The sequence below is a fragment of the Stigmatopora argus genome, chromosome 5 (genome assembly GCF_051989625.1).
Source record: "Stigmatopora argus isolate UIUO_Sarg chromosome 5, RoL_Sarg_1.0, whole genome shotgun sequence".
Lineage (NCBI taxonomy): Eukaryota > Metazoa > Chordata > Actinopteri > Syngnathiformes > Syngnathidae > Stigmatopora > Stigmatopora argus.
In genome coordinates, this window is record NC_135391.1 from 8,367,572 (window position 1) to 8,394,842 (window position 27,271).

Here is a 27,271-nt window from a genome sequence, read left to right on the forward strand (position 1 = left end):
TGTATGCCCAAATGATTGAATAGCTTACTATGTTGTTTCTTTTAAAAACAACTCTTTATTTTGTTTTTAATTAATTATTTTCTTTTCTTCAACTTTGTATTACATTTCTATAACCAGAGTCCAAAATTTAACGAGTGCTTTGTAATTTAAATTTGAAGAGGTCAAATTCACCAAAATGGGTACAAAATGTAATTTAAAAAAAAATATAGCTTTGCTCATTTCGACATTTATTGTTGATTTTCACACTGGTCTGCAAGGCCTAATAAAATCTATACATGTATGAATTTTAAAAAATAACTTTTAATGACCTATAAAATGTGCGTAATTGGGGGGATTGTGATATTTTCATTTTTTTGCATTAGTTCCTGTTTGTTTACACTGAACTTTGTTCCTTTGACATATGGTCTTGCTGCTTGCCTGCCGACTAGATTCGTAAATGGTTATATTGGCTTAGTTCTGTCACATGGGGCTAGTCAAACTGTATGTGAATGCCCTAACCAGAAAACTTGTTGAAGGATGTTAGTGTTTGAAATAAGACTTGAACAGGAACTGAAAATACACAGAAATGATAGAGGAAGCACAAAAAAAGGTTTGCGTGTGATCACGTTTTGTGTTATTTGACATTTACAAAATATTTTGGATACAAACAATATGAAGTAATATTATCGACAAAACAACTTAAATCTGTTTTTCCTTGCTGTTTTCCTGTTTTAATGCGCAACAATTCAGGAATACACTGAACTTTAATTCTTCAACCTCCCTAAACCAGACTAGAGCACAACAGGTGCATGTGTTGAAGCATTCCAATTGAAACCTTAGTAAGACTCAACTCCAATCAATCAATAAATCAATCGCTTGGCCGCTTGAAACATATACAGACCAAACTAATTTGTTTTAACCATTTTATTGGTATATTTCCAATAGATGGATTATATTACTTTTAAAGTGCTTTGTATAACAAATAACTGATGATTATGATGTTGTAAAAAAAATAGCTGATATCACTGATGGAATAGTGGTCAATGCGCCTGACATTGCCGCAAGGATCCTTGGATCGATTCCAACTCAGTGGTTTTTAAATGTGAATGGTTATCTGTCTGCATTTGCTATACAACTGACTGGCGACCAGATTAGGATCTAATCCACCTTTCGCCCAAAGTCAGATGGGATAGGCTCCAGCAACCTTGACAAGGGTAAGCACTGTTGAAAATGGATGGATAAAAAAAGGCCCTCATTCAATAAGATGCAAACCGTGTTTTGGAGTACGGGCCTGGGAAGGCTCACAGTGCCTCTTTTGAAGCGACCTCGGCTTCAGGGGTCAGACAGGAGAAATGAAATCTACCTATCTATCATGCGTATGCAATACTCAGTCTGTGTCAAGGCAGGTCTTTGTATGAGAGAGTTTCCACAATCCACAGTGAACTGACTCATTTCAACCCAACAAATCATTTATTTAAGCCATTTATTTCGATGCAGGAGTCGAGTGAAAGCTCTTTTTCATTCCGTTCTTGTGATCAAGTGATGGGACACATCATTTGCAACCAGTTCATGTATCACCACAATTAGTGCATGGCGATCCACGTGATAAACTACAAGAAACAACCACACACCCACATAACAAACTGAGCGAACTCCACCCATTAGCGCACACACATCTTTTCCAGACATCACATGATTTGACCTTAGTACGACTCCACCTGTGATAAAAGCACATCAAAAACATATTAGCGGAGGAGGAGCAAGGGGTGAATAGAGGCCTTTAACGATTATGTTAGCTTCTTGTATTTCTTTATGACAACAATTTGACACAGTGCTTATTTCCTTGCTATCTATGTGATTCACAACCCGGAGGGAGCTGCTTATTTGGCCCTATTCGTGTAGCGTTGGGACTAAAATTGTGTTGTTGACAAGACTTAATATGCCACTGGCACCGAACATTAATGAGGCGCATACAGTTTGACAACACACTAATTTGCTGCTGTAGTTTTCGGCCCCTGGCGCCAACCTGAATCCACGGCAACGAGGCTTAGCGTGCCGATGGAACATAAAGATGAAAAAGAAGTTCTCGAGAACAGAAAGCATTGCATAATCTCCAACAAAATTATTTTGTATTGCAACAAGAATCTGGCGAAATGAAAAAATGTGCCGATCTGTCTCTCCCGCCCCGAAAGTCAATCTCGAGAGGCCGTCGAGATAAAAGGCTCATGAGGCCATTGGGGTGGGGCAATTGGGACATCTGCCTTCCTTTGTCCTACATTCCTACGCTGCACGCAAGTCCCTTGACAGCTTCAACTGCAGACTGAGACCGAGAGACACTTCCTGTGCTTGCATTGACGATGACCTGTTTACCTGTGTGTTGGCAGGAATCTTGACGGGCCACTTTATGGTTGAGTTGTAATAGGGAGACCGAGGACAGATTTTGCAAATGTCAGAATGTGCGGGTGGACGAGGATAATCTCGAGCAGGGAGGATAGATAGGTCTGAAGTTTGAGTGGTGGAGGAAAGACAGAAATGGTATGAAAACACAAGAGACCACACATTCTGAGATAGCATCTCTTCTGCTGACTTCCTTCAGCCACGAGACTTTGCTCACATTGCTAATGATGTGAATGGGCATAAAATGTGTCATTGACAAGATTCTTTTTTTATTGTATTACACTGAAAATGAACAACTATGCGCCCAATGTTTGACAAGCCACATTATGCAGAGGGTTGCTGTGCAGGATTTCATTCCCACCAAACAAAACAACACATTTCCCTTATTCAGTGTCTTGCAACTGGAATCAGTTGATTGTAGTCAGGTGCTGCTGGCTTAAGCAGAAACCTCATTTATTAAAGATGTTTGATCTGGATTATTTTGGGGGAGAAAAAAATGTTGAGCTAATAGTGCCGGCAAGGTCATAGCGCATATTTGAGCCAGTGGTGCACGGGTCAGATTACACCCAATTCACGTGGGACACATGTCTAATAGAGTTACATGTTATTGATACAATAATTGTCCTAATTCCTAGCATACACACAGCAAGCTGGTAGCAATATGATCCATGTGACACTGTGTAGTTTTGTCATGGATCTAATGTTGAGTAATGCATGACATAACATCATCGTGATCAACGCTTTGATTTAAAAGTAAAGTCAATCATGAGATGCATGTGACAGCTAAAAAGCATTTAGCACATTTTGTCATTGGTTGTTCATGTGCACAAGATACTTCAAATAACATTCCATCTTGTCCTTTTCTTTTTGTCATAACACTGGGCTATTAACTGTAAAGAGTATAAACATGACTTTTAATCAGTGCTCACAAGACGCTCTGTACTGGCCTAAAATGTAAGAAGCCATCTGTAACACAATTACTGCTTCTATTTCTAGCGACTTACTATTTGTACTCTCTTGAGTAGTAGCACAAATGTTGAAAATAGCTCAGATTGCACCAGTTTTCAAATCTGGGGATAAAGACATTCTATTGGCCAATATTGATCTTGCCTTCTTTCCCCAAGGTTTTTGAAAAGTTGGTTTACAACAAACTAATTTCCCCCTTCCAATGTGAATTCAGAGACAATTACTTCAGTGTTTAATTTACCTGACAAAATCCATGATGCAACTTGACAAAGGCGACTACAGCAAAGACATTTTTGGACTGGTCTAAAGCCATTAAGATTGTTTTAAAAAAAAGTATAAGCAAGTCTTTGATCATCTGACTGTGTGCACTATAAAACCTTTAAAAAGATGTTGTTGTTAGTGTGTGGTCTGAGGACAGGGCTATTTTCTGCCAGATCTATATTGTTTGTCTTCCGAATGACTTGTACCGTCAGTATTTGTGCAGCCTCACCCAGGCATCATGTGTAAATCTAGACACATTATTCATCAGATGATCCGATTCTTCTCATTCCTCATCAGATAGACCTCAGTTTCGCCTTTCACCTTTTAACCTCATTTGCAAGTTTTCCACGTATCAGGACTCCTCCCCATTAGCAAATCCATCTGCTCAATTGGACGTCACATTTTACTGCAGGCTACAAGCTTATCAGCCCAAATTATGCCACTTTATGAGGAAACCATAATTTTATTGTTATTAACAAGCATGCCCTTGGGGAGGGAGTAACCTCATCACAACTGTGTAACAGGCAACAGTACTGTTGTTAGACCACTAACAATCACTGTAATGAAAGTTGGAAAGAGCAGGGGATTTTTTTTGCCTTTAGTGCTAAATGAGAAATAATTATTAGCAATTAAAGCAAATTTTATGAGATAATGAGAGCATTTGAGTGAATTGTTAAATTTTAGATGCTGTTTTACATATTTGTGTAATGTCTGTCAAGTGCACACAACTGCACTCAATCACACTTACACACAAAATGAAAGCAAACGGGAGTTTATATATAGTTCAGAGCAACAAGAACGATGAGTACAATTATAATCATCAAAGATTCTTTCCCTTGAGAGAAAAGGTATACAGTACAGTAAAAGCCTGATCCCTATTATTAGGCTTCCAATGTAAACCCAAAGTATATTTTCTATTTAGAATTCGCTGCCGATTTATTTTTAAATGTGTTTTTTTTGGGGGGGGGTTGGTTCAGTTTACATTTGGTTATAAAGTGAGACACTGACATTCCAGCCTTATTCTCAGGCCCTCACATTGGCCTTCCGCTGGGACTCGTGCAAGACAGGATACAATACATGTTAGCTCAACCAAATCATGTACATTACTTGGTCCAAATGTGTTAGCACAGCTTTTTTACCACATTTACCACGTTTGATACATTCCTTCGTTATGTGGCAATCATCCTCACTTGCCTTGGTATTAAGCTACAGACTCATACATTGTAATATTTCATTTTTCAAATGTCTTGTTGTGTTTCATGGTAAAACAGCAAGTGGAAAAAGACAGTTATTTTTTAGGAAATCAAAACTCAATTATGATGACCAAGAAAAAAGGGTACATATTAAATAATCTAATATATTAATTCTAATTTAATGGTAAATGGGTCAGTAGGTTTGTTTTGGAAAAAATGTCAATCTAATATTGTGCAGGCATAATTGAATACATATATTTTAGTTATGTAGTAATTGGTTTATGAATTGTTGAATTGATGAATGACATGAAGAACGAGGAATGAAACCACTATGACTGTACGCTAATGTGTATCCATAGTATTTTCCCAAGTTAGGGCAATGGCTGGAAATATTTTATTACTACAATTCATAACAGGATTATGAAACTAACTGTATACGGATGTGTAGAACTGTCTCCCTTGCTTTATTTTCTTTAGATACATTTTGTCTCTTAAACCAAAGCAAACATTTTTGTCGAATGATGTTATCATTTTAACACTGAAACATTTCTTCTGATAAGTTAATCAAATCTCCAAGATGAAACCAAGTTTTAAAAAAAAATGTTTAAGGTGTGCATAACGTGTTCATGTAATTCATGAGTCGCAGTGGTGAACTTTTAACCTAATAACAATAAAACAAGGTTTGAGCAAATCTCTTGAGAATGTCTAGGAGAAATGATTGGAGCTTACGTCACATTAATGGATCTGATCTCACCATAACGTTGCTACCAGCAATGACATACTGGCACGTTGTCACCGTGCTACCAAAAAGCATTTTTTTCTCTCTATGTAATTGGCGTGAATACAAGATATCAAGCGATCAAACATGCATCTCACAATTCTGAATGGCTTTTTGTTGAAATTAAACAATGATTATGCGGTATATTGTAGAAAGACATCAATAGTGAAATGAAGACCGGAATAAATTATGTTGGCAAGCAATGAAGAGAAAGAAGCCTGAACGTATCACGGCCAAACTACAGATCCAAAAGAAGAATCTGGTCTCAATTTTATGCACTGTTGTGTGCAGCAAGGAGAGAAATAACAAAAAGACAATTGCCTAGGATGAAGGAAATTAAAGGCTTTTATACACACCAAATCATAAGCTAGCTCAGTGTTTTGACATCGTCTTCCGATCAAATTGGTGGAAACCAAACTGATTGTGATACCGGTTAAAAGTTTCCATGGAAACGACTAAGTATGAGGTTCTGAGAACTTTCCCAGGTGTTTCAAAAATCATGCTCCCAAGACCATAACATAAACATGTTGTTAAAATAAAATATATTTTCATATTTTCGCCATTAGATGATTGTTAAACAAGAGGTCAGGCAAGTGTATAAACGACCCAGGTTTTCAAAACCTGCGGCGGTTCTCACTGCATTATGGAGAAGCATCTAAACAGTTTAATAATGACATTGCAAAGCTCACATGGGAAGTATAAGGAGTCTATAAAACATCTTGGGGAAGGTGTTTATAGACAATAGTGTTTTACCAAATAAGGACTGTATTAAAAGTGTGATGAATATGGCGAACAATATCATGGCCATTAAGTATGGGGAAATATTTTGGCCACTCGTCTTCATTTTGTGTCAATGAAACTGGCAAACTAAAAACATAACACAAGAGTTGTCACGCTTAATGGTCAGTTCTATTTAGAAGAACATCAAACATTGACAGAATTATTTACAAACCAAGAAGATATCGGACCACATGGCATGTTTAAAAGTAAAGCACTTAGTCAAATCTTGACAATTTTATGTTTGTGTGAGCAAACAAGAAAAAAGACAAATGTATTTTCCCATAGGAGGGGTTTGAGACGTGTCTGTGGGTGCTTGATTTAAGAGAATGGAACACCACACAAACTCAGAAATAATGTTCATTATCAAAGAGTGAGTGAGCTCAGGTTTGAAGTTTCCTCATTACTGAACCATTAAAAGCCACTTTCTTCACTCAGGCTTCACACATCCACAGCAGAACATGAAACATTGCCTAATTTTTTTGTCAGGTGATGGCACAAAATGAGAACCAGATTTTTGTTTACCTTTTGTTAATGTTTCAACAGGCAGACTACAGTATATGTGTCACCAATGTATATTGTCATTTATCACTGGAGCACTAACAATATTGTAGTTTAATTGCATAATTATTAGAGCAATAGTGTCACCATATGTTTAAATCAAAGTCTGTTCATGTGTGTAAACGTATTAACTCTGTCAGAAGACGTGACAATAAAATATGTTCCCAAATAGAAAGAATTGGAAAAAATGATCTCACTCTTTTAATGTCTTAGTTATGGTTATAAATGTAAAATAGAAAGATTCATATTAAACGGTTAGACACTTTGACCAAACATTTAAAGAGATCCAGAAATCCTTTACATAACTATATAAAGGAAAAATCATGCAGGTTATACATTTTTAATTTAAATTTCAAAGGGTAAACAGTGACTTCTAGAGGGATCATTTACACATTACACATATAGTACCGAAAAGGAATCCATCTTCAATTATATCACTGTATCATCATTATTTTTAAAAAAAAATCAATTTACTATTTAAATCCAAAAAGCACTAGTTGAATTTCATCTTTTGCTTTTTTTAAAATTCTATATTTGATACAGTAAATCTGGCCAGTCAACGAGTTTATTTTGAAAGTTTTGCTCTTGTTGTAGGTCCGCTTGTGGGCGTTCCTTGGCTCCAAAAAATAAATAAATCAAAACACAGATTGACCAATCACAGTGACACAATTTATGCCAACTGTTCCGGTCGGTGTGTTTAGCTTGGTTATGGGTTAGCTCTGTTAATTAGTTCTTTGATAGCGCTTGGCGGGTTTGTAAAGCTTTGACATCACAAGAATGTTATTTAGTCGTGATATAGTAAGACCAGAAGTGATTTGTTTTAGCGTGATGTGATATTTTGGGTCAGACGCTTATTGTGGGCATGTGTGATAAGCCGCTTTGGGTAGGACGGAGCTACCTGGCTGCCTGGCTGGCTGTCTATGCAGCTGTCATCGCACCTTAGCTGCTTAGCTTAGCCGCATAGGTGGGATAAAGACCCTACGTCGGGGCTAAAACACTGGCAGTAAAGTCATCCAGTTGTCTCCGCTTGCAGTGAATGCTTGTGTTTCATCCTATAGCTTTCAAACACTAGGGACGACGTCTGGGCCAGGAAAGTCTGTGCAGTCTTTTTATTTTTTTTGCATACTTTGAAGTGCGGTTCGTCGGCTAGCATTCGGCTAGCCGCTGTCATTCAGTCAAAGCCAACTGTGTCCATACGCCACCGCTGATCATAAATACAAACACGACATACTTTCTTTGGAGATTTTTTTTCTCCATACGCTTGGATACCGGGGTTGTCGCTTTGGATAACACCTAGTGGAAATGAAGAAATTTTTTGATTCGCGCCGGGAGCTGGGGGTCTCCGGGCCTGGTCCGGGAGCCGGCGCAGGAGGCGGTGGATCCGGCGGCGGAGGCGGCTTCATCGGCCGGGTCTTCAACGTTGGACGGTATCAAGGGACCATCGAAGAAATCGTGGCTGAAGGTAAATGAAAATGCCCACTCTTGTGTTCATCTACGTTTATTTACCTCACGTTGAAATCGTTACCCACCTCGAGGTATTTAATTAAATCACCAAACTGCAGTAAAGAAGGATTAATGTTCTAATCCCTTACGTCCCACCGCAATTTGTGATGATGATGGAATATTTAATTCGTGATTTTTAATGGTTTAAGTAGCTGTTATAATTCATCCCTGATAAATAGGGATTTATTTGTTTGGTTTCTTTTACCATTTGAGTCTATCTTTTCCTAATTATAAATGTTCAACCATTGTTTTTACAATGTTTTGATCTTGCTTTTTGCATGAAATATGAGTATTTCCTGGTTGTGCATTTTCCCTGAAGGCTGGGAGTAACTTGGTACAAACTTATTATAAAGTAATGACCTGCTGAGTCATCGGTATTGCCCTCTAGAGTAGTCAGCATAACCATTGGGCTCGTAGTCATGCTTGCACAATCTTGAGTGTGGTTTTGCTCCACAGTTTCAAACTGTTACAATAATATTGCTGCCAATTTGTATTGCGTATGAGAAAGTCAAATCTATACTTTTAAATAGGGCTGATGTTTTCCCATTACCCCAATGAGATCCATCTTTGTCATGTTAGCCAAGAGGTCTTGTTACTGAATAATAGATTTAAAAGGACTGATTAATTAATCAGTATTTTGGCAGGTCTCCATCTGTCGGACTACTTTATGAATGGTTTCGTTATCTGACCACAGAACCTAATACAAATACAATGATTTTTATTTATTTATTTGCAAGTTATTTTAACAACGTGTTACTCATTTCTGAAGGCACTAACGATTTACTCCCTTTCCTGGGAAGTAAAGTTATTTACTCAGGTCTGTAGAGAAAACAATGTAGGCCCAAAGACCACCTGTCTTTAGTTGGTTTTGCCCCTTTTTTCCCCATTGCTATGGAACCTTGCACTAAAGTAGTTGCAGATTTTTATGGCTATGCCAAAATGGTCTCATTTTCATGAGTTTTGTGTTGTGTGTGTGTATGCGTAAACCAGCAAAGAATAATCCTGACAGTCAGTTGCATCACTTGGCAGTGGCTATTTGTAGCTGTACTTAAAGTTATTCCTTGGGCCGTCTTCGCTGAGACAGTCGAACAGAGTGAAATGGTGATCAAGACTTCTGTTAATCCTTCTAATTTCTTACAGCCATCTCAGATTAGACCGCAGGTTTGAAGATGTCTAAAGTTTTAGGGAGCACACGGACATAAAATGTGGATTAATTGTTTTCAGAAGATGAATTTGGAGTTATTAGGAGAGGTTTTCTCAATCATTTATTTACTCCCTTTTATACCAAATAATTGAGAAAAAGATAAGGGGCAAACAGGTCTCACAGTATCTCCCACCTACTACCCACAGTTTACTGCAACAGTTCCAGCACTCTGCGAATCTAGTGAGGATTAGTGGTATAGAATATGAATGAATAGTGTAGATACTGTATAAGCGCCTGTCATAGAAATGTGTTCATGTCTACAATGAAAAAGTGTCATGATGAACTCTAGATGTACTGTGATCTACATTTTTGGTGAGTACTAATTTCTCATCATTCAATTTCATTGCAGGGGGTTTTGCCATTGTTTTTTTGGTACGAATCAATCAGGGTCAACGGTGTGCTCTAAAGCGGATGTATGTCAACAATGAGCATGATCTACAAATTTGCAAGCTGGAGATACAGATCATGGTGAGTAATGAAAATCAAGATTATGGGTTTTTCTTTGGGCTTTCCAATAAGTCAAAATATAGGCTCTTTCAGTATGGGATGTACTTAATTAAATGACCTGTTGAACATAATACTGATTTAAAATGAAGCACTTTGAAGAGCAAAGTTGTAATTGGTTCTAACTTTAGGCAGCTTTTTGCAACCTTTCTTGTCTTTTTTGCATTTCATACAAAGGCTATTCAAACATTAAAGTATTGATATTGTAACTGAACCTGTTTTTCTTATACTTTTTTTGGTTCTTGACATAGCGGGACCTTGTTGGCCACAAAAACATAGTTGGCTTCCTGGATTCCAGCATAGCGAGAGTTGGAGCCGGTGACGTGTGGGAGGTCCTAATCTTAATGGACTTCTGTCGAGGTAAATTTTATCATGTTAAAACATTTTATGAGAATTTTGGATGGTCATGCCAACATACTTTAAACTACTCTTTGATAGGTCATTCAAAGAAATTGAGTTATGGTATCAAAATTCTAGCTTTGGGCTTTGCTCAAAGGAATCAAAAATAACAAAATCAACATTTCTGTTTCATAAAAGTATGTAACAATCACTTGAGTGTTACCTTAACTCTCATTGATGTTTTAGCATTGGTCATATTTGTTTTGTAGGGGGACAAGTGGTCAACTTGATGAACCAGCGGTTACAGACCGGCTTCACAGAGGCAGAGGTGTTGCAGATATTTTGCGACACGTGTGAAGCAGTTGCTCGTCTCCACCAGTGCAAGACTCCAACCATTCATAGGGACCTCAAGGCAGATTACGCTTATAAAATTAATGTATTTTGTGCTTTGGTGTAAGAGGCTCCCATTTTATTGATTTTTTTTCTGCAGGTGGAAAATATTCTTCTGCATGACCAAGGTCATTATGTACTTTGTGACTTTGGAAGTGCTACAAACTCCTTCCAAAATCCACAGACAGAGGGTGTAGCCATCATTGAGGAGGAAATCAAAAAGTAGGTTTACCTCTGCCATTGACACTTTCTACTGGTGTGATTTGTATTGACGCATTCAGCAAATAATATGCCCTTTACATTAGGTACACCACTTTATCATACCGCGCTCCAGAGATGGTCAACCTCTATGGTGGTAAAATCATCACGACAAAGGCAGATATATGGGTGAGGTGTTTGCGTCACATGATTAGACCATGCTATAATATTAACTTGTCTTTTTGAACTGTGTGTTCAGGCGATGGGATGTCTACTGTATAAACTATGTTACTTCACACTTCCTTTTGGGGAGAGCCAAGTTGCTATCTGTGATGGCAGTTTCACCATTCCAGACAATTCACGCTACTCCAATGATATGCACTGTCTCATCAGTAAGCCACATTAGTCTTGTTTCTTGAATTGAAGTGTCAGATATTCAGATTGAACAGAAAAACTGTCTTTTTTTGCCTGATGGAAAATATTTGTCACCCAAATCTCAAGATCTTCTGTGTGTATTTTTCAGGGTATATGCTGGAACTGGATCCAGATAAAAGGCCAGACATCTATCAAGTGTCTTACTTTGCCTTTAAACTCATTCGACAAGAGTGTCCAGTTCCAAATATACATGTAAGTTCATAGTCACAGCAATAACTCATATCCTGGCTCAGACCACAGCTTCCTATAAAGTATGTCAGCGCATTCGAGTTCCTTTGCCGACAAAAACTGTTGACTGTTGTATTTTCCTTCACTTTTTGCATGGTTACCTAAAGAACCTTTATAACATTCAAAAAAGTCTTCATTTAAAGTGTTCTCTTGTCTACAGTATTAAATAACTTTTCTATTTGTTACAATTTCATTTCACACAGAATTCATCCATTCCTGCAAAACTTCCAGAGCCTATTAAAGCCAGTGATGTTGTGGTCAAAAAGAGTCAAAACAAAACCAGGTGAGAGACAAAATTTGTTTGTTTTCCAGTGAAATAATTTGTATTATAACATTTTTTCTCCTTGCCTATTAGAATCACAGACCCCATTCCAACCACTGAGACCTCCATTGCACCCCGACAAAGGCCTAAGGCTGGCCAGACTCAACCACAGCCTATTTCAGGCATTCTTCCCATACAAGCAGCAGCTCTGACCCCCCGCAAAAGGCCCAACGTGGCTGTTGGAGCCCAGGGCATAGGTAATAGCTATTTGATCCATCTTTGTTTTTACAGTTCTAAAATTAACTAGGGCTTTTTTTTTAAAAATTGGAAATTAATTCAAATTCACATTGGGCTACTCAGAATTCTCTATAGTTGATTTTTTTTTTTTAAGTTGCGATTTGTTCTTCTTGGCATACATTTCCAATCTTCAGCTTCAGGTGCCATCCAGGCTGCTCAACAGGCTCCCACTGCTGCTCAGGCGTCTTTGCGACCAATGCAGACCACCAATGTTCAGCCTCAGGTCACACCACAGGCACAGCAGCTCCTCATGAAACAGCAGCTTCCTTCCACTTTCCTCCATCCACAGAATAACCAGCAGGTAGGCACCCAAACAAGGTAACGAGAAAGGAAATTCAGTGAGGCCGCATCGTAGGACTCAAAAAGCTTTGAAGTTGAGTCCATTAAAGTGAAACAGCTGTAATTGTAACTTGAAATTATTTTGGCCTAAACCAGAGGTGTCAGACTCGGGTTGGTTCGCGGGCCGCTTTAAGGTCAACTTGATTTCACGTGGGCCGGACCATTTTAGATATAATATTTAGATTTTTTTTTATAAATGGATTAAAAGAACTGGATTAAAAGCCCTGAATATTCAGTTTTTTATAGACCTAAAACAATGTTTATTTTAGCTTTTTTTATATATATTTTTAGATTTTACAAAATAATTTTTGAACTAAAAACACAGAAAAATTGATTAAAAAATTACAATTAAAAAAGGGGGAAATCGGGAAATTTAATATACATCTATACTTATACTTCATTTTAATTTGATCCTAAAACAGACAGTCCGCACTCATGATTTACTTTCCCGGGCCACACAAAATGATGCGGCGGGCCAGATTTGGCCCCCGGGCCGCCACTTTGACACATGTGTCCTAAACAGTGGTTTGTGTTTCCACTTCACTCAAACAGTCACACTCAATCCCACCAGTCTTTAGGATTGCTTTTTTATTTTTGAATGGGCAAATATGATGGAAATATTTTGGGGGGAAGTGATGTGGGGTGGAGCATTACTATGCACCAAGTATTGCGATAGCCCTAGCTCTCCAGCAAGGTAAAACTAAGCGTGATGTTCCTGCTCTCACATTGCACCAGCAGCAGCATAAGTCCCACGAATGCCCAGCTCTCCGTCTGAATCCCATCCCCGAGTGTTCCGTCACTGAGCCAGCTGCTGATCCAGATGTGGTAACATCCTGCTAATCGTGCTGTCTGCTACTGAGCTAATTATTAACTTTAACAAACTTTTTTTTACTTTCTTGCCTTGGGCTTTGGGAGTGCAGGAATTACTAGGCACATCATTTTTGTTAGTTCCCTTTCCCTTATTGTGCTCTTTGTCTGAAATCAGCGCCTTCACTTACTCTGATTGACCTCTAAGTTAAATGTTCCTCTTTGTCAACTTCTTCAAAGGTTTTTCTAAGCATTATTTTTTTTTTTGAGTGGTGAGTCATTGGCAAAAAGTAGCTCAGAGAATTTTTAGTAATTGTCTTCTGTTTATAAATCCCCCCACAGACCGCTGGGTCAGGGCACCACAGAGTTGGCTCCTTAACACCACCCTCGTCCCCAAAGATGGTGCCTAAGAGTGGCCATAGACGCATCCTGAGTGACGTCACCCACAGTGCCATCTTTGGGGTCCCGATCAGCAAGTCCACACAGCTCCTACAGGCCGCCGCAGCTGAGGCCAGCCTCAACAAGTCCAAGTAAGCAGAATGAGCTTCCCCCTCAGTAATGTGAGGAGTGACTGTCCTTTCATGGCGTGGCGATAGAAAGTCCTTTCAGCCGACATGACCGCGATGGAGTCAAAGCAAACCTTTGACATCCCACAGAATCCCTAAAGAATCGCTGTGTTCACACTTTGCCTGCTTACACGATTAAACCAAAGACCACAGAAATAAGAGGCATGCAAAATGTAACCGCCGTCTTTCCAATTTGTAGATCAGCCAGCACGACTCCTTCTAGCTCCCCTTACTCCTCGCAGCAGACTGTATATCACCCGGCTGACACTGAGGCCCAACAATCTGCTCGTGTTAAACCCAACGCTCAACCCAGCTGGAACCCCTTTGGCGACGATAACTTCTCCAAGCTAACCGCTGAAGAGCTGCTTAACAAAGACTTTGCAAAGCTAGCTGAGCGTAAGTGCAATATTAATGAATGAGCGCGATCAGTTGCTGAATCTGAAAACTTTTTTTGTTTGCAAACAGCCACTGCAGAAGAGGAGAAGTCCAGGGGTGACAATCTCATTCACGGTCTTAATTCAATTGCAGGTGAGGTTTTTTTTTTTTTTTTCATTCTTATGCATCTTTATACCTTGTGTAATCTGGAGGTAAAAAGTCTTTGTAATATCCAATGAGTCAAACAATTCCTTACACTTTATTAAGGGAGGTTTGCCAATGTCAAAAGTCTAAGTACAGGTTTCAGAAGGTTATCTTTGTTGACACAAGTTGTTAGCCGCACAGTGACTCCTTGTCAGTTTCTGTGAATGGAGTCTCTGGTCCACAGCTAGATCGCATCTCATTTGCAGATCTGTGCGTTTAATGTCACTCAGTACGAAGAGGACAATCATTTCTTTGTTAATTGGATTTCCTTACTGCTGAAGGACTGTGCTTCCACACCGATGAACACAGACACTCATTTCGTCGCTCCCTCTGTGGTTTTAATTTTTGCCTGAGATTCTAATGGGAACAGATTCCTCAACACTATTTTTTTTTAAATCACACTCTGCATACACGCACACATTCCATTATCAAAATCGCTAATCATGCAAGATTTGTTTTGAAGCTTTTCGGGATTTGACCACTTTAGGCAAGTGTGCTGTTGAGTAAAAACATTTTTACTTCAGTAAAACAATTGACACTGAACATAATCCAGAAATTGTGTTAATCACAATGAACTGTCAGCCATCTCAGTCCAAATGAAAATGATATCTTTGCCACAATTAATGGTCATTTTCGGATTATAGAGCTCACCCGACTATAAACTGCACTCCCCCCCCCCCCCCCCCCCCCATCCAGATTTACGCCTATAAACCGCAGATGTCTATGTTCTAATATGTGATAATTACATAGCAAAATGCGCACACTTATTAGAAATCTAAAAATAATAACTTTATTCAAAAATGAATGCTTTGCTTTTTACGCAGGCAATTGTATTTTCAACTTCTTATGTTATGTTAGGATTAGCTTTTAATCAAAACTCTTTCCTATAGAGAAAAGTGTAAAGGGTCACATCTGCTGCGCCATTTTCTGAGCCAACACATTCCTTAAGTAAGAAACCCCTACTCCCCAATTTGTTACCATTGTGGTTTCCTGTAAGTATGGATATGCTGTGAGAGATTTGCTTTATGCATGGGCCATATACTTCACATTGCAGCAAGTCAGTTTAATTGTGAGTGGGGGTCAGTTCTATGTGCTTTTGAAAGCAGATGCTGTCTACTCAAGTTGACTGGAACACGTAGTTAGGTGAGGAGGCATGGCTACTCGATGTTGTTTGTTCAGCTGAATACTTGCCGAATATTTCCCAAGGTTGTCTTTGCCTGGTTGGTCTTTGCCTGGTTGGTCTTTGCCTGGTTGGTCTTATATAGTTAGCAAATGTTGCATTTGGTATGTGCTCATATTACCTCAGAATATTGAGGTCTTACGTTTATTCACAAGGCATATGTTACAGTAAAATACTACCACTAATTTATACGCATGCTCTGTAGGTTTTTGTGAAAAGATGGAACAGGTGAAACCCTAACATTGCTTGTGTATATTTTCAATTTTGGGGGGGGGAAATTGTACCTTTTCTATCCCCTGCCATGATGCTTTATGTCCCTTAATGAATTCTCCACCACTCAGACAACTTGATTGATCATGGTCAGAAGTCTCAAGGAACTTCCCTTCTGCACCCTGACCTTTTAACCCTAGCTGAACCTCTGAACACAAATGCTGGTAACCACCTTTCTTTTTGGTTCCCTACCGTCCTGTAAAATAGTTTTCCCCCTTGCATGCATTCTGTTGACTCCCCTCACTTTCTTTCACGTAGTTAGACAATCTCAGGAAGATGTCTTTTGGAGGAGGAGGTTTTATGTATCTTGCCTTCTCCCATTATGTGTGTGTTTAGTAAAGAAAGGGGCATGTGTGGATTCACTGATTCCTGGGTTGGAAGCCCCTCCAGCCCAGCAGTACTCAGGTCAATTGGAGCTCACCTCTGCAGGCGTGTCAGGTTAGCATTGTGAGGCAAAGAACAGGAGAATCCACAAAATAGAAGGATTGTATTGCAATTCCTTCCAAAACCTTTTTGTTGTAACTTACATTTAAAACATTGATCAGTTAGTGCTGGACTGTATTTCTTGCCAATTGTCTTCTTATTATGAGTTTGCTTTCTCATTGTGACTTAAGAGTCTTTAACTGGGAAGGATTCACTGCTGGATTATCATCTTCTCTCTCATACTCCTTCTCATGGAAACCCAGCTTCTGTTCCAACTTCCTCCTATCGCTCCTCTGCTCCTCTTGGCTCCTGCTCTGCATTGTGCCCAGAGGAGCAGCAGCCTTCTCAGGCAGCTGCTGGTAAGCCCTTTGACTTTTCTTCGCCAGCTTTATGCCGTTGAAAACTAATTTTCAATTCCTATTTGACACATTATGATGACTATGTAACTTGATAGAGCTGATGCATGAAGATTACATCAAATGAGAGTGCGTTTATCGATCATGGGTTCTTTCAATCACAAAGTGGTTTCTTTCTTTCGGGGAGGCTGCCATTTAAATATAGGAAAAAAAGTCATTAGCAGATTAATGCCATTGTGTTACAAATGGTCCTGCAAGGCTACATTTATATGCTGGCCTGTTCTTAATCTTTCTGCACTTCCTTTGCCTTGTGCTAATGGCTGAATGAATGGCTTTCTGCTCTGCCTTTCCTTCACATCCTCTCCCCTTTTGCTACAGACTCTTCTTTCCCCATGTCGCAAGGACAGCAAGGGAATAATCAAGAGTTTGACCCCATTCCCGTGCTCTTCCCCAAAACCTCAAACCAAGGTAAGAAGAACAGAATCCCCAGATGAGCAGATGAGAGATATTGCTGTCAATAGAACCGATTCCGAGTCCCACAGCTTAAACGTAGAGCGTTTCATTCGTGACTTCTGATGCTAGGAACTCTTGCCAGTCAAACTCTCACATTGTAATAGGGAATCTAGCACCCCGCGTGGGTTTGGCTTCTGTCGTTTTAGTTGTTAGATTGGCGCCCTCTTAATCTCCCCTGTAACAATGCAGCCATGTTAAGATGATCCCAGCTCACTCTCTGCTTCTTTCTCTTTTCCTACCCCCCGTCGCATCCTTCTGCTCTGGCCACCCACCTCCCCCCACCCCCTGCATCCTCATTCACTCCTCCCCTCTTATTTCTTTTCTCCATACAATGTCATATGACATGACTTATTCTTTGGCTCGCCATCTCCCTGGGCTCTCCCATGTACATTTCTGTGTCTGGTCTCTCTTTTTCTTTCTCTGGCATGTTTCAGGTGATCACTCTCACAACAACAGTGGCAGTTCAGAGTCCAGCCTTCCCAACTTGGCCCGCTCCCTCCTACTGGTGGATCAACTCATCGACCTCTAGAGGGGGTGGGAGGCAGTGTGCAACCCTAACTTTGAGATAGGGCAGGAGGCTTAGACATGTGGAAAATGTAGCATTTAATACGTGTAAGAGAGGACTCTGCATAGACTTGTTCACTCCTGATAGGCTGTTTTCAGTAAGCTTTGCTAACATTTCCATCCATGCTTTAGCATCTTCTGTCACTAACATGGCTACACCATGACCTTCCTCATGCTTTACCCCATAATCGCTCATTTAATATGCTGCCATGGTGGTCTACTTTCATTTCATGTTGAATTCTCAATGACGGCTGCTTTGCTCCCCCTTTTATGTGTGTGTTGAGGATTAAAGCTTTATTTGAACACTTTTGACCTCACGAGTGACAAAGTTTAGTGCACTTCTGACGACCAAAACTTGCCCAGTACACAGGGAAGATGCTTAACTGAAAAAAAATATCTTCCAGGGTTCAGTGAAAGTTTTATGTTAAAGGTTTGATGGCAAAATATCTGTCCTGGCAGGTTTTTCAATCGGTTGTGGGTTGTTGTGCTAGACAAGACTTCAATCATGTGCATCTCAGCGGAAAGAATCTTGCTTAATAAGGTGATAAGACAAATTTAATTAATAGCCAGTATGTTCTGAAAGTGCTTTAAATTTCTCAATTGTAAATAAACTAGACAGCATTATTGAGGTGTTTGCACTTACCACCTATAGGATAGTCTTGTTCTCTTTTCTGTTTGGAGGATGGTCATTCATCCAGAACCTTTTTCAGATTGCATCGTCATTTTCCAACACCAAACTCATTCAAGCGTGTTAAAATAGGGAAGCCAAAGTTCTAAAATAGTCAAGCGATGCACTGTCATGATGTATATATGCATTTGTTTGAAAATGCCAACTAAGATGAGAGGAAAGACACTGAAGATGTTCACTTGAATTAAATTGAATGCTTTCCAAAACTGGGAAGTCACTCAACAAATACAGCATAAAAAAAAACCAATCACAACGCGTAGATTGACCTTTTTTGTCTCAAATATTAAGTGTAATATAAAAATTCATCAATTTCTGTCAAGACTCTTTAGTGCTTTAGATCAAATGGTTAAATGTGGTTGGAATATGTAAAGGGCCGAATTTAGTAGCTGTTTGCATTTAAATGATATTTTGGGAATTTGTTTTCCCCCTTTTGTATTTTTCTCACTTTTTTTGTCTATATTTCAATCCCAGGCTTTTTGGATGAGCTATAATATTTGAGGTGGAAAGAGTAAGACATTTGCGTTGTCTCTAAATTAGTACAAGGAAGTTGAACAGCAACATTGTTCTCTTGCATTTGGCCATGTGGGTCAATGTTAATCCTCACAATTTCAAAACAGCACTTGTGCAATCTTATGGTTTCAATCAGGGTGAAGATAACAAAATAGTAGCCTTTCCTTTAAGTCTTTGGTGAGAGTCGCCTGTTAACATCCGCTGTCGACGCTGCTGAGGTAAGACTGACCCGCGCGCTTTTCTGTGCTCGTCTTGTCTAACTGCGCCACCCTTTGCTGCCAACGCCATCCTTCTCCTTGTTTCAACTGACTCCCTCTTCTCCCAACGAGAGCAAGTTGTGGAAACAAGACCGCTTCGACTTTGTGAAATGAATGTAGTAGACCGTGCGTAGTGTCGTAAATGTTGTGGTGCTTCCTCACTTGGAGGTGCTTAAATGTGTGTGTGACAGAAAAAGGCTCAGATAAAAGCAATGAATAATAGATAAACATTATTTCTGTTTTTTTCCCCCAGATGTCCAACTTGAAAGAAACGGCTACTCAGTGTTAGGCCCAGAAGATGGCGATCATGAAACCTTGGGAGATTTTCCTGCAACTGACCGGTCTGTTCACTCCAGCGATGAAGACCAGGAAAAGGACGCCTGTCAAGAAGAGCAGCACAATTTTGGAGATGCCCCCAAAGGTCACACTTCGGCTCACGATCCGCTGCTGGTCGACTCCGAGGAGGACGAAGAACACGGAGCTCAGCGTAGCATCCTCTCGACACCAGCTGCCCCCGTGGCCATCTCCCACAATCTTTCCCAGTTTAATCCCGAGCCAATCAGCGCAGATGTCTTCTCAAAAGCGCCTTTTAGACTAATTCAGCAAGAAGCAGGCGACGTGTTCGCCAACGCGCCATTTCCGAGTGGACCGTTCGCGACCCAGCAGCAGTTGGACGTCTTCTCCCAAGCTCCGTTTGCAAAAAAGAAAGAGGCTTCGGCTGCCCCGTATGCCCACGCGGCAGCCGAGGCGCCTGAACAAAGCGCATTGGAACAGATAGGCGCACACGCATTCCGCCCACAATCTCTAGCCAAATACTCCCGTCACTTTGAGGCAAAGGAGACCCAGCAGAACGAGAGCCCGTTGAATGTAAGCAATCAAACTGGAGTGCACGCCATTGACCCCTTCATCAGCGCACCATTTCACCTCAAAACCCTACAGGAAAAGCCGTGATGACATGCGCACTTCAGCTGGACTGCATTGGACTCTTTCAACAATATGCAACAATATTTGACACGGAAACTACTGCTTCAAACTAATATGCATGTGAGGCATTCAAACCACAATATTGGCCTGGAATCCACCAAAATGGTTTTGTGCCTAAACTTGAGCGGACCTTAACTGCACTGACAAATAAGTAATGCTTTTTTTTGGAGAATGTAAGCTGGCACAGTAAAAGCAAGTACTGTACACACTTGTCGTTTCGACTGCTGCTTTTTGGGAAACCAAAACCCTTTTTTCTACCATCTATTAGTTCATTTCCCTCCCTCGTACCACTGTTTATTCTGTAATTAATGCACATGTCAGTAGGGTTGTTGTTATGACCAGCTCAAATTAGTTTGGACCGGCATTCCTTTTCAGGTTCTGAAGGCTTTCTGTCGACAGCTGGTTGTTCAAGCGTTTGTTCTCTTGCCTACCTCACATTTGTCTTGTTACTCTAAAAATGATCACGTGAGGCATTCGCTATTTCCAGTCATTAGCGTGTCACCGTTGAAAATGAACAATGCTGTATGTGTCCATTCCATGTAGCCTAAGCACTCCATTATATAAAGCATATTATGAACCAAACATACTAAAACACAATTCCATGTGTAAATTAAGCAATGACTTGTTCCTCCAAATAATCATGCCACATCAACTATGGAGATATCTGTAACATGGATTATGCAAAAAAAAATTCCATTCATATCAAAACAGTACTGTAATGGTCAAGAATCCATTTTGCTGTACATAGATAAGTAATTCCTCCAATGGGTGCATGTCTTTTGTTGTTGAAATGTAGAGCACTTACTGATCAGGGATTGGCCAATTTGTAGTGACGATCAGTAGCCTATTAAAATCATTCAAGGAGAACATTTAAACATTTTAATATAGCGATGCTCTGGTCATGGAATGTTTTTTTTTCTTTTTTGTATTCATCATGGCACTTTTATGTATAACATTCAAACCGGTTGAACCCAAAATGGAATGGCATTGTTAATCTGTAATGGAAAATGTTTTGTTTACAATTTGCTTTGAATGTATCACAACTGGAATGGTTGTTTTGACATGTTTGAAACACAACATTCATCAGCTGACCCACCAATGTCGGGCAGAAAGTGCTTGAAATGATCACAGCTTGCCTTTGTTGTCCTGAAAAATATTAAATGAATGTAAATCACTGTTTCTTCATTCATTTTCAAACTTTAGATCTCGAGATGTAAATTCTGACATGACACAGTATTGCAAATTCCAGAAACTGTGTACCATAGATCTAATACAAAAATCCAGTCTTTTTTAAAGGTGCCTTTTAAACTTTTGTCATTTTCATAACCTTAGATGCCATTTTTTGTGGTTGGAGTGACAATTTGCATTGAATTATTTCAGTTATTTTCAATCCTGTTTATCCTGGTCAGGGTGGCAGGGTGCTGGAGCCTATCCCCAATGAGTTCTGTTGAAAGGTGGACTATTACACTCTGAACTGGTTAGCCGCATATTAATGCTAATTTGGAACTCAAATTATTCTTTTTTTTTTCAACTGTATTTCCCAAATTTTGTGTCAATGTGCAACCAGTGTAGTTGATACAGGTAGGAAAAATCCAACACCTGTTATACCGGTGCCAATTAAATCCTATTCAATCTGAGCGTTGTTGTCTGACTTTCGGTTTATCCCCTTTTTCGGCAAAACACTGCCACCTAGAGGCATCTTAACACACTGCGGGCGTAAATACACTGGCGTGCGACAGTGGCGCTACATGCTATAAAGTTAGCTTCACTCTGTAGCCTAACAGAGCCATGATTTTGACTCCTCAAGGGGACTTTTATTTCACAGAATGACCGCATTTGGAACATTTTTCCCAGATTAGTGGAAGAATACGTTTACCATATGTAGTTAAAAGGAAAATTAGCTTTAGTTGAACACAATGGCTACACAGAGAGCGCTTCCACAAAGCAAAGAAACTCTGCTGCAGAACTACAACAAGAGGCTGAAAGATGACATCAGATCGATTCTGGACAACTTCACCGAGATCATCAAAACTGCTAAGGTATCTGTGCGAACAGGTCCGCTTTTTTTGTTTGCAGTGCAGTTTTAAGCGAGTCCCAACCCCTATTGTATATTCCAAGATGTGCATAGAGAAAATACATATACAATCGGGTCAATGTTTATGTTGTCATGTTTTCCTTCCTCAGATAGAAGACGAGACGCAGGTTTCTCGAGCAACTCAAGCTGAGCAAGAACATTATGAGATGCATGTACGAGCGGCTAATATTGTAAGTTAAACCAAAAATGAATGCCTGTGCCCATCGGAATGGGTTCCAAGTCTCTTTGAGGAAATGTCAAATGTCATCACTATGCTTAAAAAGGAACTCCTCCCAGTCTAAATGGGATTTCTTATTTTGCTAACTAGTACGGCACATACTCTGTGACCTGGGCCGACAAATGTTCTAATCCAAAACTCCGAAACTATGAGTCTGATGTGCTAACCAATGTTAATACACGTGTGGGGCCAACAGGTTCGAGCGGGCGAGTCGTTGATGAAGCTGGTGTCGGATCTGAAGCAGTTCCTGATCCTGAACGACTTCCCTTCTGTAAACGACGCCATCAGCCTGCAGAACCAGCAGCTGCGTTCGCTGCAGGAGGAGTGCGACAAGAAACTGACTTCCCTGCGTGATGAGATCGCCATCGACCTGTACGAACTTGAGGAAGAATATTACTCCTCCAGGTACAAATAAGACGCATACTCGTCACTGTCGTCCACTCCTCACCCTTTGTCACTAAGCCCAAGAAGCCATCATCATCACCATCATCATGCAATACAAATGTGTGAGTGGTTGGATATCCATCCTGTATAATTCATTCTAGTGCCTTACAATTTACTGTGGTATAAAATAAGAATGGTTGCGCTTTAAGAAAATATTTAACAGAACTTAAGTAAACTCTTAAAACACGGGAGCAAAGCTTGAATGTCTCATTCTGTTCTGCCTTAATTTGCCAAAAAAGAATGTTGACACTTTTTGAACGTGATCCAATGCAAGCATTTTAAATGAAAAAAGTATCACGTCACACCATCCCATTAAAATGTAACTAATAGGACTGAAATATTGATTACCGCATTGGAAATGATGACTTTGTCGCGATCAAAATGGGACAAAAGTCATATTGACCCTTAAATGTAATGTGGCATGGCGCTGTGGTTAGGAATTACGGGAGAACAATTTGACTTTAGCCCACTGAATGCAAATTCACAAATACCTCGATAATAGATCTTATTTATGTATGGATTTTTAAACAACACTGCAGTTTTGTTTTTTATGAACAGTCCCGTGACCGGATGATTCACCGAAAGACGTTTGGCCGGCGGACGTTTGGCCGACGGACAGGTTGCCGAATGGACGTTTCGCCGAACGTCCATTCGGCGACCTGTCCGTCGGCCAAACGTCTTTCGGCGAATCATCCAAGTACCGAACAGTCCATGATAATGGTCTTGCCCAATGCATTTAACAAATGCAAATTAAACACTCAACAACACTTCCCCAATTTCTCATCTTTTCCAATAAGAGCTACAGTGATCCCTTGTTTTCTGGATGTTGTTTTACCCTTACGAATATTGGCATAGCCTGCGTGACTAACTGTTAAAAAGAAAATACAATAAGCAAACAGTGTCAATCTCACATGGTTGAACATACGTGCTAGTTGTGCACCCAAAATAACATAATGATTGAAAAATAAAATAGGAAAAATTGGACCAGTTTGTCTTCTTTTTCCACAAGAAAGCAATGAGAGCGCTGTGTAGATATGTTCTTGGCATCGTACTGGGTCTGGGGCTGCATCATCTGCTGCATTTGCTCTGCTTTCCCCTCCATTCAACTAATCATCTTGACGACAGTTGAACGGCGTTGAGTTCAAGTGCTTCAGTAGCTTTCATCTTCATCAATATTTCAATTTCTGCCGCTTGTTGCTTAATCTCTACGCTTGTCTAAGTGAGCTTTCGAATGTGCTTTTTCTCACTCGCCCCTCTTGTCTGCTCCTCTTCTGCTCCACTGTGCCTCTGCTGCGCTGCTGATTCTTTGCCTCCTGCTGGCCTTCCACACTTGAAAGCTACAATCAGTGGGACAGTGTCGAGCTGCCCTTGTGCGAGGCGTACCGACGGAGGGACAGTTGGGCCTCCCCCAGCAGCAGCTTCAACTCCAGCCAGGGAGAGCACGAGGACATAGAAGGACCCCCGCAACAAGAGGTCAACACGCAACACCACCTTAATGGCCACACAAGTGTCGCATCCATTGAGAAACAGTGAGATTCTTTGGATTGTTTACTTGCAGAGGGAAGTTAACTTCCTCGGAATTAAAAAAGTGGTGTAAAATACATTTCTATAAATGTAATCAAAATGTTTTCACAGAAACATCATGTTGTTTTTGTTACTTGAGTTCTTTACCGTTGCAGCATTATAGTAGGTCACATTAAAAAGAATATTTTTCAGGTTTAGTCATCTCCCAAACAATTAACATGAAAATTTGGAGGTTGGACCAAGGTGGTCATTTAAAATATACTAATAATCTGTAACAGCATCTAGCATACAGCACAATGCAAATAAAAGTTATTCAGTCATTTTTCCATGTTGTTTTTTATTCAACAGAAAAGAATCGAACAGAACTTGAAATATGTATAATATTTACAAAATACAACTTCTTACCAACCAGCTGCAAATTCTAGGAAGGTTGCAGAGAATCCTTTTTACAAGATGCAGGCATAATCCTAAATCTAATACCATAACAGGTTTACTAGCTAAATAGGACACTTAGAGTATCACAAATGAAAACATTGCAGTATAAGACTAAATTGAAAATTTTCCCAAAATAATTACATTTTGGACAGTGTGTTACATATAGGTCGCTCTTCGGCATTATCATACATGAACATTTAGTCTCGTATTTGTTTAGTTTCCATCCCTGCATGTTCAATATAGGTACACAGAATTCCCCTTCCGTAAAATCACAGTACAGTGGGTATATTATAGCCTGTTAATTATTTTATATGCCAATTTGTAGGAACCAACTACAGTTCCGATCAGGCCATCTGCTGGAAATGTAGGAATGGAAGTTGTATCGTCACCAGCTCTTTGCAATCTAACATCTTAATACCGCCGATTCATCTTCTTGAACTTCTCGTAATGGTAGTCATCTGTCGCCTTTTCGTTATTTGGCCGTTTGCGGAAGTTTGGAGGGTCCGATGCTGTGGATTACGTTTAAAATGAGATTAAATGAGAAATGTGTTTAAACATAAAAATAAATTTCAATGTGGGTGGATGGGCACTTACTCTCTGGTCCAGGTTTTTCCGTGTCCCCTACACGCAGTGGCCTAGCTTTAGGTTCCTCTCTCTCTCGTCTATGATGCCTCTGAGCGCTGTTGGCGTCCTCATGATAGACTGTGGGAAGAAGACGACGAAAGCGTGGTGAGGAGACATTTCTCCATGATTGATGTCTACATTAACGTAAGGGTTAAACGTACAGCGGTTATGCTGGACATAGTTGACAGCAATGTTGGTAGGCACAAACGAAGTGCCATTGTCTTTTTTCTTGTTCCTTTGTTCTGCGAGCAGCTTGGCTTTGGCTTCTTCTGTCTGGATGATGTTTTTTATCTTTGCACTGGAACACAGATAAAAGGTAATCATTCGTTTGTTTGGTTTTAAAAGTATTTTATTCAATGTGTGATTTGACGTACTCAATTCCAAGGTCAACTTCTGGGATTCCACTCAGCATCTGATTGGACAGCATTTCCTCTGTCTTCTTGGCAGAGTTGACGCGGATGTTCTCTGGCAGCTCATAAAGGTGGTCCTCCGCGTTTTTCACCTTGACTTTTTGTTCTTCCGCTTCTACGAGACCCTTTTTTCTTCTCAGTTCTGTCTCAATGTATTTCATCCTGATCAAGTCAAGAAAAAAAGTTGTTGTAAAGCAATGTGACCAAATGTATAGTAAGTTTTGATAGTAGAAATTAACTGAAAATACACCCAACCTTAACTGAGAGGGAGGACTAATGAGACAATAACATTACAAATCTTTTGAACAAGCTAACAAGTCTAGATTAACATGAAATGTTGGCATTAAAAAAGCGTATAATAGAAATTACAAATACATACATGTCTGCATCTTCATCTCTTCTATTTGTTTCAGCCGAAAAGGAAGTACCAAGGTTAAGGTCTGTATCATCCTCTGTCCTATGAAGACAAAAACAAGATCCATTAGATCCAGTGTAGAATATGAAAAACAACACAATATATTTTGGAGTTGTTCTTACATGTCTCGATTCCGATCCTTGACTTTTTTCATGTCAACAACCCCTCCAGTTTTGAGCTTGAAAGGGTCATTCTGTAAAATGAGTGGATATTATTCACAGAACAGAAAATATATTACTTACAGTAGACAAAAGGTAGATTTTATATTGAAGTAGTACATTTAAGAGAGTACTTACATCGACCTCTGCCTCAGGGGGCAATTTTTCCCCAACGAGTAAGGCAGTCACACTATATCACAACAATCATAGTTGGCTTATTAGTAAAGTTAGATATAGATATATAATTGCATACAAGCAAGATTCAGTCTAATTGTACATGGAAGATTACCTGACTCCGTTTTGTCGTCGCCGCAGGCTTTGTAGCTCTTTGGCCTCTTCTACTTTACATCTAAAAGGACCAAAATTAAGACTGGGTTAAAAGACGAATAACGTGCATTTGTTATTTACTGTATTAGTAGGCGATGATAGCTAGCAATACGTTAGATGTCGCTTGTAATATTTAACCCGATGTTTTATTTTACCTGACTTCTTGAGTCGTTTCATCTTCCTCAACATCAGAAGAGTCTCTTCTCCTCCGAAAATTCTTGCCAGAAGGCATTTTAATATTAAAAAAAAATAAGGTCCCTTCGCTCAGTAGAGTGACTGCTTATGCTGAAACAGTTCCCGGAAGTGGGAGGGGG

At 39.8% G+C, this 27,271-nt stretch overlaps 3 protein-coding genes across 14 annotated transcripts; 2 read left to right on the top strand and 1 right to left on the bottom strand.

Moving 5' to 3' along the window:
* Window positions 1-7,572: 7,572 nt before the first annotated feature.
* On the top strand, window positions 7,573-21,483 carry aak1a (AP2 associated kinase 1a). Of its 11 annotated transcripts, XR_013300260.1 has the most exons (21): window positions 7,573-8,374; window positions 9,969-10,087; window positions 10,375-10,483; window positions 10,732-10,874; window positions 10,953-11,074; window positions 11,158-11,239; window positions 11,310-11,442; window positions 11,574-11,677; window positions 11,917-11,996; window positions 12,069-12,232; window positions 12,407-12,573; window positions 13,347-13,436; window positions 13,761-13,948; window positions 14,184-14,380; window positions 14,450-14,512; window positions 16,085-16,177; window positions 16,350-16,451; window positions 16,628-16,795; window positions 17,171-17,260; window positions 17,740-17,917; window positions 19,578-19,723. XR_013300260.1 is itself a non-coding variant. In XM_077600475.1 (20 exons), the coding sequence occupies exons 1-20, from the start codon at window positions 8,215-8,217 to the stop codon at window positions 20,273-20,275; spliced, it is 3,072 nt and encodes a 1,023-aa protein (XP_077456601.1). In that variant the 5' UTR covers window positions 7,573-8,214; the 3' UTR covers window positions 20,276-21,483. The 11 variants fall into 11 exon arrangements, 10 of the variants coding, with proteins under 10 accessions (XP_077456601.1, XP_077456604.1, XP_077456602.1 ...); XM_077600475.1 differs by lacking the exon at window positions 17,740-17,917 and having other exon boundaries at window positions 19,578-21,483; XM_077600478.1 differs by lacking the exon at window positions 17,740-17,917 and having other exon boundaries at window positions 16,700-16,795; window positions 19,578-21,483.
* A 500-nt stretch (window positions 21,484-21,983) lies between these two features.
* med22 (mediator complex subunit 22) lies at window positions 21,984-24,912 on the top strand. Of its 2 annotated transcripts, XM_077601073.1 has the most exons (4): window positions 21,984-22,347; window positions 22,493-22,573; window positions 22,817-23,025; window positions 24,402-24,912. In XM_077601073.1, the coding sequence occupies exons 1-4, from the start codon at window positions 22,225-22,227 to the stop codon at window positions 24,595-24,597; spliced, it is 609 nt and encodes a 202-aa protein (XP_077457199.1). In that variant the 5' UTR covers window positions 21,984-22,224; the 3' UTR covers window positions 24,598-24,912. The 2 variants fall into 2 exon arrangements, with proteins under 2 accessions (XP_077457199.1, XP_077457200.1); XM_077601074.1 differs by lacking the exon at window positions 24,402-24,912 and having other exon boundaries at window positions 22,817-23,145.
* c5h9orf78 (chromosome 5 C9orf78 homolog) lies at window positions 24,906-27,270 on the bottom strand. Its single transcript, XM_077601068.1, has 9 exons — window positions 27,113-27,270; window positions 26,920-26,979; window positions 26,769-26,820; window positions 26,595-26,665; window positions 26,437-26,514; window positions 26,022-26,219; window positions 25,809-25,945; window positions 25,618-25,725; window positions 24,906-25,532 (listed from the first exon to the last, which is right to left on the bottom strand). Exons 1-9 carry the CDS (start codon window positions 27,187-27,189, stop codon window positions 25,435-25,437), a joined length of 879 nt encoding a protein of 292 aa, XP_077457194.1. The 5' UTR covers window positions 27,190-27,270; the 3' UTR covers window positions 24,906-25,434.
* Window position 27,271: the final 1 nt, after the last annotated feature.

Coding starts and splice junctions, on each gene's coding strand:
- c5h9orf78 (XM_077601068.1), bottom strand. CDS start 27,189: ATGCCTTCTGGCAAGAATTTTCGGAGGAGAAGAGACTCTTCTGATGTT. Junction 26,666..26,768: donor CCCCTGAGGCAGAGGTCGAT/GTAAGTACTCTC, acceptor CTCATTTTACAG/AATGACCCTTTCAAGCTCAA. Junction 25,726..25,808: donor CTATGTCCAGCATAACCGCT/GTACGTTTAACC, acceptor TTCTTCCCACAG/TCTATCATGAGGACGCCAAC.
- aak1a (XM_077600475.1), top strand. CDS start 8,215: ATGAAGAAATTTTTTGATTCGCGCCGGGAGCTGGGGGTCTCCGGGCCT. Junction 8,375..9,968: donor CGAAGAAATCGTGGCTGAAG/GTAAATGAAAAT, acceptor ATTTCATTGCAG/GGGGTTTTGCCATTGTTTTT. Junction 11,997..12,068: donor AAGAGTCAAAACAAAACCAG/GTGAGAGACAAA, acceptor CTTGCCTATTAG/AATCACAGACCCCATTCCAA.
- med22 (XM_077601073.1), top strand. CDS start 22,225: ATGGCTACACAGAGAGCGCTTCCACAAAGCAAAGAAACTCTGCTGCAG. Junction 22,348..22,492: donor AGATCATCAAAACTGCTAAG/GTATCTGTGCGA, acceptor TTCCTTCCTCAG/ATAGAAGACGAGACGCAGGT. Junction 22,574..22,816: donor ATGTACGAGCGGCTAATATT/GTAAGTTAAACC, acceptor TGGGGCCAACAG/GTTCGAGCGGGCGAGTCGTT.